Source organism: Bos mutus, chromosome 18 (genome assembly GCF_027580195.1).
Source record: "Bos mutus isolate GX-2022 chromosome 18, NWIPB_WYAK_1.1, whole genome shotgun sequence".
Taxonomy (NCBI): domain Eukaryota; kingdom Metazoa; phylum Chordata; class Mammalia; order Artiodactyla; family Bovidae; genus Bos; species Bos mutus.
This window is the reverse complement of record NC_091634.1, coordinates 33,312,032-33,324,273: the sequence shown is the minus strand read 5'-3', so window position 1 is coordinate 33,324,273 and position 12,242 is coordinate 33,312,032. Positions and strand designations below refer to the sequence as shown.

The following is a 12,242-nucleotide window of genomic DNA, read 5'->3' as shown; positions in this document are numbered from 1 at the left end:
TTTTAGTGCCTGTCTTAGGTTTATCTATGGAAATTTCATCACCAAAAAGTCCTAAACAGAGTCTAAAAACAACTATTTCATTTTTCTTCTAAAACTCATCCTTTCAGGCAAGAGAAGACCAAACTATAAAAACAAGGGAAACTGGTATAGAAATGCAGGGAGCTTTTGGAAGTAGCAGACCAGAGCCGTCTATTTGTTCAGTCATATAAATTAATACTAGTCTTAACCTGCTCAGTCCCAGACTTGTTCACATAGCAACAATACTATTAATAATAACAAAATCCACACAGGTCTTGTTGGTTTGCAAAGTATGTTTGTTTCCCCTTTTATTTTCTTAACTGAAACTGTGAGTTTCTTAACTCACAGCCCTTGGAATCTAAGTTAGGTACCAGTGCTTACATTTTGCAAAGAAACTCAAGGTCAAAGAGGTGATGTGATTTATTCAAGGTTACTCCCTAGTAAAGTGGCAGAATTGGGTCTAATATTTATTATTTTGTCTTCAAATCTTGTCTTCTTTCCTTGTATATATAAGTAAGCATGAACTTCTGTTCTAAACACTAGGTATCCATAAAAATAACTCTATATATTACCCTGTATTTTTTTTTTCCAGCTCTCAAGCCAGTCCTTATAGACTAGAAGGATAACTTCAACAAAAAAGAAATAACCTATCTTATACATTCTTCTGAGCTTCCCAGGTAGTTCTAGTGGTAAAGAACCCACCTGCCAATGCAGGAGACACAACAGATGCAAACTTGATCCCTGGGTCGGGAAGATCCCCTGGAGGAGGGCATGGCAACCCACTCTAGCATTCTTGCCTGGAGAATCCCATGAACAGAGGAGCCTGGCGGGCTACATTCCATAGGGTCACAGAGTCGGACACAACTGAAGCGACTTACATGCACGCATATATTCTTCCATGTCCCCAGTATTTCCTCTCTCCAGACATTTGTCAGCTTCAATATACTGATGAGCAATTACTTGCATCCCAGTTGGTCAGTAAGCTCTATGATGGCAAAACCTTGATTGGATATGTTTTCTTGACGTTTGAAACCCCACTGCCTAGCTCCATACCAAGCACAGGACAGGTGTTCCTTAGGAAGTTGCTGCTGAATACAGCAGTAGGTGAGGCCCACAGCAGAAAGGCAATAAAGTTAGCTTTCATTCATGTTTGTTCATTTATGCATTCATCTATTTTTCCAAGATTCAAGCTTGTTCCAGTGTCTGTCTCATATTTATCAATGGAAATTTCACCCCCCAAAATCCTCAAGGGATGAATCCTCTACTCCAAACGTCACTCTCCAAAGTTACTTCCCTTTGTTTTATGAGGACCTCATGTCCCTTTCCCTAACAGTTCTCTCCATGACTCAAAGAGAGGAAGCAAGTACTTTGTTGAATGTTACAGTTTTCCTAATAAAGCTTTTTTTTTTTTTTTGCTACCCCAAGTCTTCTTAGTTGAGGCCCTCAGGGTCTTCCATCAGCATGTGTGATTTTTTTTTTAAGTTATGGTATGCAGGATCTTTAGTTACATCATAGGAACTCTTATTTGCATGGGAACTCTTACCTGCAACATGGGGGATATGGTTATCTGACCAAGGATTGAGCCCAGGCACCCTCCATTGGGAGTGCGAAGTCTTAGCCACTGGACCATCAGGGAAGTCCCTTAATAGAGCTATTGTTTATCCATCTCTTTTTATATTGACAGAGGGTAAGGTCAGGAGTTAGAAAAACAGCAACTAGAAATGGGATTGTCTATGATTGAAATGGATGATAATAGATGACTACTATTTGCTGCAACTGTCTAGCAGAATGGCTGACACAATGCTAATTCTAAGAAAAGTCTTCTTGTTGAGAAGAATACTTTTTTTTTTTTTTTCAGAGGGAATAGTATCATTTTATCTTGGTTTCACATTTCAAAAATTACATTGTCTGCATTTTGAATTAAGTGAAAGAGTTGAGAAAGGTCACTTTTTCTCCCTTATATCTCAAAAATAAACTGACTTTTAATAAGTTTCAGATGTAAAACAAGAGGTCCACCATAAACATTTATTTCAACAAAGTTATTTAAGATATCCCCTTTCTTAAAGTGCTCCAGGAATCAGATGAGTGACTATGGGCTAACCCCATCTTTATCAAGTAATAACAAAGGTTATAGCTGGGAAAGCCTTTGCTTGTTGAATGGAAGAGGGATCATAGAACTGAGTAACTTAGAATACTTTGATCTTGAATCAGGTTAGGTCTTGATCTGCTTCTAGTCAGTTGATCTCTTGAAATATGTGGGCTGTGCAGTAAGATTTTGGTTTCTCTATGATTTTTTTCTTGCTTCTGTGTTTCATATATTCTTAATTTGTTTTACAGATTAATCTTTTTTTCTTTGGAATAAACCAATGTAGATAAGGGATCCCAAAAGGGAATTAATCAGTTTTGGTGCATATTTTGAAGACATCTTCAAAGAACATATTGCTCTGAAGTTAGGGTTAAACTGACACTTTCCATTAGGATAATGCAGAGGACAACATTCTCTTAGGTGAAAGTAAGCTTTCTAAGCTTTCCTCTCCAAGACATCTTTCCTCAGGCACTGAGACTGCAGTCTTCCAATACATGGGGACAGGCAGAAAGAAGAGACTTCAAAAGTCAAATATATTTCAACAGCTAGTTTTTAGCAAGTCTGGCAGTGAAATCCTTCAATTCTTCTCTCTTCTTTGTGATGTGTGTAGGAGTGAGTAGCTGCCGTAGTGATTCTGGCTATGGTCTGGAGAAGTTCTGACACAAGGCCTCAGTGTTACATATTGCATACATCCCAAAGTCATAGCTGCTTTGTTGAGGAGGGCCTTTCTCTTCCACAATGGCCAGTTTGTTTCCTTTTCTGCCTAAGAAAGCCTCTAGTTTCTCTGCTACCTGCTTTGCATGAAATGAGTGACTAATACCATAAGAATCATAATGAAAAAAGCTATTTTTATCCTGTAGATAAACCAACAAGCTCCAGTGGGTTCCCCCAGCTGTATGGTTGGAGTTATCATTGATGGCCAAATATATAACTCTCTTATTTGATAGGTTAAAGGGTTCAAGGAACATGGCTATCTCTGCTGGGTTGCCAGTGCACTTGATGAACTGAGTAACTTCGGGGCTGATGAAGCAGATGTGGTCAGAGCAGTCATGAAATTGACTGTTGGCAAAGTACTGAAAGGCAAACCCAATAACATGGACATTGAGCCAGCTTGGAGGATCCAGTAGTGAGACATTTGATTGCTGCAGTAGACTGTCTGTGTAACTCAAGACTACTAGGTCCATTTTGTACCGACCAGGGCTGCTCAGAAATTCCAGAAGCTGCTTTGGGCCTCACCACCCCTACCAGCCTCCAAACAGTTCTGTACTGGCTTAAAAAAGCCCATTTTAATGGAAAAATATATACTCACACACATAATCTTGATAAAATTTGCTGTAAATAAATAGAAAGGGTAGATATTTCATTATCAAGACATCCAAGGATGGTTTCATACTCTTTCCTATCTAAGCTACATTAAAAGATATATATATATTTTACTGCTCCAGATTTCTGTTGCAGCACATCTCCATTGCACAATGTTTGTTGCAACATGAGAACTCTTAGTTGCGGCATGTGGGGTCTAGTTCCCTGACCAGGGGACCCAGACCCACTGCCTCAGGAGTTCTGGGAAGTCTCTAAGCTGCATTTGAGAAGTATAGTCACTATTAGACAGTAACAGAGATATGAAGCGGTGTCTCTGCAACCAGAGCCTCATAGAGAAATACATTGGAAACTTTTAGAAGGTGATGATGACTGAGCTGAATCAAAAAAGACAATCAGAATTAGCTGATGGGTAAAGTAGAAATTTGAGAGGAAAGAGTAAGCATAATGGTAATGAAGGCAATGTGTATAGTCCATTATTAATAATGGTTAGATTAACAGGACACGCTATGGCTGGAGTTAAGACAGAGGAACTTTGCCTGGTCTGGTAGTGTTTGCAAACCATGAGAAAGAGCTTGTTTTTTGACTTGGGTGGTGTGGAACACTGTACCAATTAAAAAGATTTTCAGAAGGTTTGTTGGCCATGGAAATGTTAATATACCAAGTCATAAATACACACACATACATACATACACAAAATCTCTGCCAAGTGATTTAAAGATTTTCTAGTCTTACTGAAGTACAAATCATTTCAATATTGATTCACTTCTTAAGGAAAAATAAGACATGCTAAAGAGCTTGGGATAATGGAAAATGCAATTGTTTGGCATGTTCACAGGGAAATGAGAAAGGAAAAGTGAAAGTCTTTCAGTCGTGTCTGACTCTTTGAGACCCATGGACTAAGTCCATGGAATTCTCCATGCCAGAATACTGGAGTGAGTAGCCTTTCCCTTCTCCAGGAGATCTTTCCAACCCGGGGATCAAACCCAGGTCTCCAACATTGCAGATGGATTCTTTATCAGCTGAACCAAAAGGGAAGCCCAGAGATGGGAAAAGTGAGGCACAGTTGAGATCTGGCCAAAATTCTCCTGAGACTGGACATGATGACAGGTGAACCAGCACAACACATGGGATAATGTGTATCTTAACAAGGAATTTTTATCACTTCTTGAAGGAGGAGGTGTTTCAGAGGCAGGAGGGGAGATAATCAACAATTTGCATGGAAGGGTATAGCAGAAATTCAGATTTGAATTATAGAAAGTATGCCCACTCTGTCCCCTGGGAGAAAGTCTGGAGAATGAGTAGCCTGATAATTGATTTGAAGCAGGAAGTGCTATTGAAAAAGTATCTGAGAGATAATTCCCTGGCAGCCCAGTGGTTAAAACTCCACGCTTTCATTGCAGAGTGCCTGGGTTCAGTCCTGGGTCTGGGAATAAAAATCCTACATGCCTACGGCAGGGCCAAGAAAAAAAAATTTATGCCAGGCTAAGGGACCAATATAAAGATCTTGCCTTAATCCAGCTATTGTTCCTCCTTCTCTCACCAAAGGAGAGATATTCTAATAGGACGCATGGTGTCATATTCTTAATATTACCAAGAAAATGCTTACTACAGAACTCTGGCAAATGAGGATGAGAAGTATAGTTCAGACTTGAGGCGAAAGGTGGGTTACCATTTCTCTGAATTAAATGCTAGAGTTAAACTCAATTCTTTGTAGACCTTGAGGTGATTGCATAGACCACGCACAGGCTGGAGGAAGACAGGAGGGTGTAGAAATGAGGCAGAGGTTTGATGGCTGGGTCTGATCTAAGATATACAGGTGAGAGATAGTACAGCTCCAGGTAAAGCGACACTGGGTAAACAAATCAACAGAAACGTATGAAAATTGTGAATACATATAAAAACAGAGAGAATAGCGTAATAAATTCCAGTGTACTTAATATGGGCTTCAGCAGTTATTAAAATAAGGCAAATAAAATTTCATCTATGCATCAAGCCCTAAATAATTACTATAATGAAGATCCAGGGCATTCTATCAATGCATCTGTAAGCTCTTCAGTTTGTATATCTAAGAAATAACACCCCCAGGCCCCATTTTATAAGATTTTAATCTTTTAGAATTCTGATCCAAATAAAATAGCCTGGTCCTTAGGATAAGGGTGGGATGTGCCTGTAACTTTCTCCTTCTCTCACCTACATACCCACAGGACATCCAGTAACATGTCATCCATGGGGTTTGCTATTTTAGCTTCAGCTGAAAGAACTTTAAATCAGTATACAAGTGTCACCTTCAAATGGTAATGCTGCAAAGAAAAGAAACACAGGAACTTAAATGGAAAAAAAAAATTTAGAATAATTTATAGGGATTTGCATAGCAATATTTTACAGGAGTGAAAAATTAGCCCCAGTATATTGTCTTAAAATTCAAAACAAAACAAAGCAAATTTTCAGCTCTCAATCCTGTTAGATTTTCTTCAGCCCAATATCACAAGCAGGATATTGCCTTTCTCACAGCTAGAGAATAAAGTGGATGAGGAGGAGAGGACAATGGGGAGGCCAGCAGGGAAGTGAAATCTGATGGTCAGATATCAGACTTGTACCTTGATTTTATTGACGACTGAGCAAATTTAGACACAGAACAGCCCCAAATCTCATACCTATAAGTCTGTTTATGAACAACTGAAACAGTTCAGAGAAGTAATAGACATTAATTATTTTGGCAATTCGCATAACTGTTATTGTAGGGATAATAGTATCAGTATTTCTCACAGATTTGTAGTACTTTATAACTTTTTTCATATTTTAAAACAAATCATTCATGACATTAAAGAATGACCAAGTGAATAGCTGCAGCTTGATTACAGAGTTAGAATTTTCAGTATTTTAAATACAGTCTGTTTGTATTTTAGTAATATTCACAGTGTATTTTGGAGGGACTTTAATAACAATGAGGGACAAACCTGTTTTCCTTGATATCAGCCAGAGTAGATTAACTTTTCTAAGTTAAACAATCTTTTCTGAGAACTTTCATGTGCCATCTCACTTAAGCCTCACTCATCCCAATGAGGTGGATTAAAAATCTGCTTGCAGAGGTAAAACCACTGGCCAAGCTGTATAAATATCACGTAGTGAGTCCTGCCTTTTCATCTCAATTGAATTTTCTCTCTTTCTCTCAGTTTGCACTTACTTCTGTGTATCAGTATCTACCATATGTCATTTCTTCTAGGGGAATAATCATCCCTCTTTGCCTTAAAAATCTAGTCATCTTTCAGGTATGGATTGACTTCCATATCACTTCTTTTGAGAATACTTCCTGGCTTCCTTTCTCCCAGGCTATTAGGTACAAACTTGTCATGCTTTTATAGTGTTGGTAATTTTATTTATCATGCTCCTATGAGCTTGTGCTCAGTGGTCTCTGACGCTTTGCCACCCCATGAACTGTAGCCCTCCAGGCTCCTCTGTCCATGGGATTCTCCAGGCAAGAATACTGGAGTGGGTTGTCATTTCCTTCTCAGGAATTCCTTATCAGGAATTTGATTCCTGATCCAGGGATCAAACCTGAGTCTCCTTCATTGGCAGGGGAATTCTTTACCACTGCTGCTGCTGCTGCTGCTAAGTCGCTTCAGTCATGTCCGACTCTGTGCAAGCCCATAGACGGCAGCCCACCAGGCTCCCCCGACCCTGGGATTCTCCATGAAAGAGCACTGGAGCGGGTTACCATTTCCTTCTCCACTGAGCCACCTGGAAATATTCGTGCTATGCTGTGCTTAGTTGCTTAGTCGTGTCCAACTCTTTGCAACCCCATGGACTGCAGCCCGCCAGGCTCCTCTCTCCAGGGGGCTTCTCCAGGCAAGAATACTGGAGTGGGTTGCCAAGCCTTCCTCCGGGGGATCTTCCCAACCCAGGGATCGAACCCAGGTCTCCCACATTGTGGATTCTTTACAGACTGAAACACCAGCAAATCAAACCAGGGTCTCCTGAAATGCAAGTGGATTCTTTACCAGTTGAGAGCCTGGGAACGTTCATATTAAGCAATAAAGTCTTACAATTCTCTTCTAATTAACCAAAATGGTTTAATTAATGCTACATTTTCTGGGTAAAAATACAGACACTCAGCCAACAGGCTCCTCTAAGATGCCACTTGCTGCTACAATTTGCATTATAATTTCTTTATTCAAATATGTTGTGCTGTTTCCAACCCTATTTATTTCATTTGTATTTTTCATTGCAATTATTTATTGTGTTTCATTGTGTTTATGCAATATTTAATTAGGGTGAGAAAAGGAAGAATTGCCACATTTATGAAAACAAAATGGAATATTTCATAAAGACACAATAAAGACTGTAGCAAAAAAAAAAAGTTCTCCTACTTTAGGTGAGCAAGAAACAATATAAGAGTGGGAGAAATTCCAAACAGATACTGCACTTATTTTATAAGAATAAGTTCTCATATCTCTACCAAAATTGAAATCATAAATTTGACAGCATAAATTATATGTGAGAATCATTCAATAAAGGCAAGTTTGAATTCTAATCAATAAGCACATAGTCTGAGAAAAAATATTCTCATTATATTGAAAGACTGATGAGTGTAAATTTGTATGTTTAAGTTTTTTAAGTTTTGAATACTGATTTTGATTCCCAGTTTAACCTTGTTTATAGTTATGCTGGCCATATCATCAATGAAACACTTAGGATCATTCAATTCATAAAAATTTAGTGAAAGGATATTTGCAGAGATGTGAGCCAGTTCACAATGGATAATGAAACATCTAACTTTTGGCAGCCAAATGACAGTCCCATTTCTAGACCTAAAGAAGAAAAAGATAAAGTCGTGTTACTAGAACCAGGCATGATCTGGAACCTTGAAAAAGAAGTTTCTTAGAAGGAACTATGACAGTAAGTGAAGGAATATATACCTTTCTGGAACCACAACCATAAAGAAAACAGATGAAAAAGAAACATCCTGACTTCTCTTCCTTCTGGCTGTTCTCTCTTGGATGGCGCCTCACACTTGCCCAAACTCAGCTGGTGTCCAGAGGAGCCTGAATGATGGAGTCGAACAGTTTTCAGTCTCCCAGGGTTCATAGCAAGGCAGAACGTGTTTAAAATGGATGTGGGTAATAGCATAACCAATCCACTGACCAAGAACCAGATTCCATTGTAATGAGTAAGTAGGTTTCCACCAGCTCTATTTACCATTTACATTCTTTTTTAGATTGTAAGCTTAGTAAAAGGAAAAACATGCCCATTTTGTTATGTTCTATAGCCAGCAGTATTAAGTATCAGCAGTAAATACCTGTCATAGCTTGGACAATCAATCAATGTTAGTTGACTTACTGATGACTTTAAACATATATGTCTCTTTCTTTATTTGGCTGCTCTGGGTCTTAGTTGTGGCATGAGGGATCTTTAGTTGTTGCATGTGAGCTCTTCATCACAGCATGTGGGGTCGAGTTCCCTGACCAGGGATCGAACCCAAGCCCCCTGCTTTGGGAGCATGGAGTCTTAGACACTGGACCACCGGGGAAGTCCCTTACTGATGATTTAGAAGAAAGAGAGGTTCAATTTTAAGACTGAATTGACTTAAATGCAAGATCATCATGACTTGGTGACAAGGCACTGGCTTAAGAGATTGGATTTTGCCCTTCCATTTAGTTTCCACAAACATTGAAACAGTGAGCTGCTAGATTTGGTTCTGATCACTAGAAGCATGTGCTGGATTTGAACCAGTTATTCAGATAGAAGAAGCACTCTAGCCAAGGCTTTCAGCTGTGTGGTTCCTTCAGTAGAAACATTAACTTAATTAGTTCTCAAGACAACACTACATCTTTTATTGTTCAGCATTTTTTTCCTTTCTTCTTCTACAACTAATTTATTTCACCACGTTCACAGAATAGCTCCAAAAAGTAAATTATATACTCTCACCATGCAGTTGATTTATAATCCTTTCCTGGAAGAAAACAACTCATGTAAAACTCTGAAAATTAGGTATTCCTCTGTTGTTTCTCTCAATTTATTTTATTTTCTCCCTTTTGTAATAGCACTTTGCCTTTTTGCATACATATCTTTGTAAGCATTAAGACCTAGAAAAGTACTTTTATGCCTCAGATTAGGTAGAAATGTAAGAAAAATAATAATATGCTGGGGAAAACATTAGGATGAGTTGGGAGACATCTCAGTAGATGTAGACTGTTAGAACTTAAAGATATCTTAGACAGTCTTGCACCAGTTCATTATTTTAAAGTTGCTGAGGACTAAACAGGAGAATTGCTTTGCATATGATAACACAGAACCAGTAAAGAAAATTCATTCTCTCTCTGGAATATTATATAGACAGGATTTCAAGATTCTTCCTAATTGGGTTCCTCCATTTCCAGACCTAATTCTCAGAACATTAACAAAGGTCCTGGGATGGTATTTTGTTTGACAAGATGTTATCTCACGGTAATGTGGAAATTTGAAATTTCAGTCTCAGGTTATTGTAATCATCTTTTTCTATACCATCTTTTACTTCATATCTCACATTATTTGTATACCTTTTTAATTTCCCCAGGAAACTGAACTCTCAGAAAGCAAGGATTGTGTTTTAAAGATTTCTATTGCCTGCACAGGGCAAAGTACTTAGTTGCTGCTGCTGCTAAGTCGCTTCAGTAGTGTCCAACTCTGTGCGACCCCATAGACAGAAGCCCACCAGGCTCCCCCGTCCCTGGGATTCTCCAGGCAAGAACACTGGAGTAGGTTGCCATTTCCTTCTCCAATGCGTGAAAGTGAAGTTGCTCAGTCGCGTCCGACTCAGCGACCCCATGGACTGCAGCTTACCAGGCTTCGCCATCCATGGGATTTTCCAGGCAAGAGAACTAGAGTGGGGTGCCATTACCTTCTCCAAGTACTTAGTACAAGGAGCCAAACACATAGCATTTTGTGGACAAACGAAACCACAGAGCAACTTATATCCCCCGTCCTTACCCACGGATATTTTCACTAGGTTTTTTTCACTGACTTTTTTTGAGCACCTTTCTACAAACCAAATGGTGTTTCACACTACATATTAGAAGGAAAATATCTAAAGCAAATATGAAATAATTTTGTTTCTGTCACTTACGCTGTGCATTATTAAACGAGGAAAATGTTAAAACAATTAATACATGGAAACCAAAACCTCAACCACATTAGGCTCAAATGCTATTTCCACAAAATCAAATAAGTCAAAATAGTCATGACTTCTTTTCAATTCCACAGATTAGATCAGGGAGTTCTGACTCCCCTTTGTTCCTCCACATTGTGTTCAGAGCTATAGAAACATGTGTTTACAAATTGTTCTTTTGTATTTTCTACTTATCTAAACCCCTCAGATGGGAGTTTGAGAACAGAATTACAGGAAACCAACTTAAATCTGACAGTTTAGCCTGCAACTGAGTGCTCAGTAGCTTGAAAGGGAAGACTCTTGACTGCACAGGGGGAAGCAGAGGTTGTTATTGGCAGTGGTAACAGCCCTGGGTAGGTGGATCAAAGATGGGGAAGACAGCCATAAGCAGACACCCGCACCATGAGACGGGGTAGCAGCGATGGGTGTGGGAAGTCAGGAGCACTGGACACACCTGAAGCCAGAAAGTCAGTGTTTGTCACTGAGGGGATGAATGGGAGCAAGTGGAGGTTGGTTGCCTAAGGTGTTAGAAACCAAGCTTCTCTACCCAAAATTATGATACTATCAAGTTCTTAACTGTGACACTAAATTCTGGGTAATGGACTCTATGAAACATTCAGTTTTCCTACATTATAACTGCTTAATAAGTCAAACATTTTCATTTATTTATGTATTTATTTACCATTTCATGGGGTCTTCCATGCTGCACTCAGGATTTCTCTAGCTGTGGCAAGTGGGGGCTTCTCTCCAGTTGTGGTACATGGACGTCTCCTTGCTATGGCTTCTTTTATTGCAGAGCACAGGCTCTAGAACATGCAGCCTTCAGTTGTTCAAGCTCATGGGCTCAGTTGCCCCTTTCCACATGGGGTATTATTTCCTGGACAAGGGATCAAACCCATGTCTCCTACATTCATTTACAGACGAACTCTTAACCACTGGATCACCAGGGAAGTACCTCAAACTATTTTTTTTAATTAATAAGCACACGCACACATTCTTCTGCACACGTACAGGTATTTAGCAACATATATCCAGCACTTGCTATATGCCTTTCATGATCCAAAACATGTCACAAATATAAACCTATTTAATCCTCCAAACACTTGCAAGGTAATTACTATTATAGTTTTAGAGGTGAGGAGACTGAGGCATCCAAGGACACTGAGGCATATAATTTGGAAATAGCAGAACAAGATTTTGAATCTGAGAAGTCTAGCTCCAGGTTTACATGGCTGCTTACCGTATCAGACTGCCTCTTGTGGCATAATACAGTCTTTCATAAAATATTGAGCACATGCTTTAACCACACTCTATTGTTACACCAGAGTAACAACAATGAAGCACTCAGAAGTCTAGTTATCATGGCGCTTACATTCTGGTGTCCAAGACAAGGATAGATAAGTGAACCAAAGTAAGAAATAATTTCAGATACAATATCAAAATCAACAGAAAATAAAATACAGTAAGTAAGGATGGCTTTGAGGATACGGTTTATTTATAAATTGATGCACAGCCATCCTTATGAGGAAGAACACTCCAGACAGAGGGAGCAATAGGTACAGAAACCTAGAGGCTTGTTCTAGGAACAGAGAAGAACTTTGTGCCTGGAGTATAAGCAGGAGTAGAAGGAGTTAGTATGGAAATGGGTGTTCATCTAGCGGGACCTATTAA

General features: G+C 39.1%; 1 protein-coding gene across 1 annotated transcript; it reads right to left on the bottom strand.

Annotated features, from left to right (window-relative positions):
* Positions 1–2,742: 2,742 nt before the first annotated feature.
* On the bottom strand, positions 2,743–3,288 carry LOC102285911 (sentrin-specific protease 8-like). Its single transcript, XM_014478225.2, has one exon. The coding sequence runs from the start codon at positions 3,286–3,288 to the stop codon at positions 2,743–2,745; it is 546 nt and encodes a 181-aa protein (XP_014333711.1).
* Positions 3,289–12,242: the final 8,954 nt, after the last annotated feature.

Coding starts and splice junctions, on each gene's coding strand:
- LOC102285911 (XM_014478225.2), bottom strand. CDS start 3,288: ATGGACCTAGTAGTCTTGAGTTACACAGACAGTCTACTGCAGCAATCA.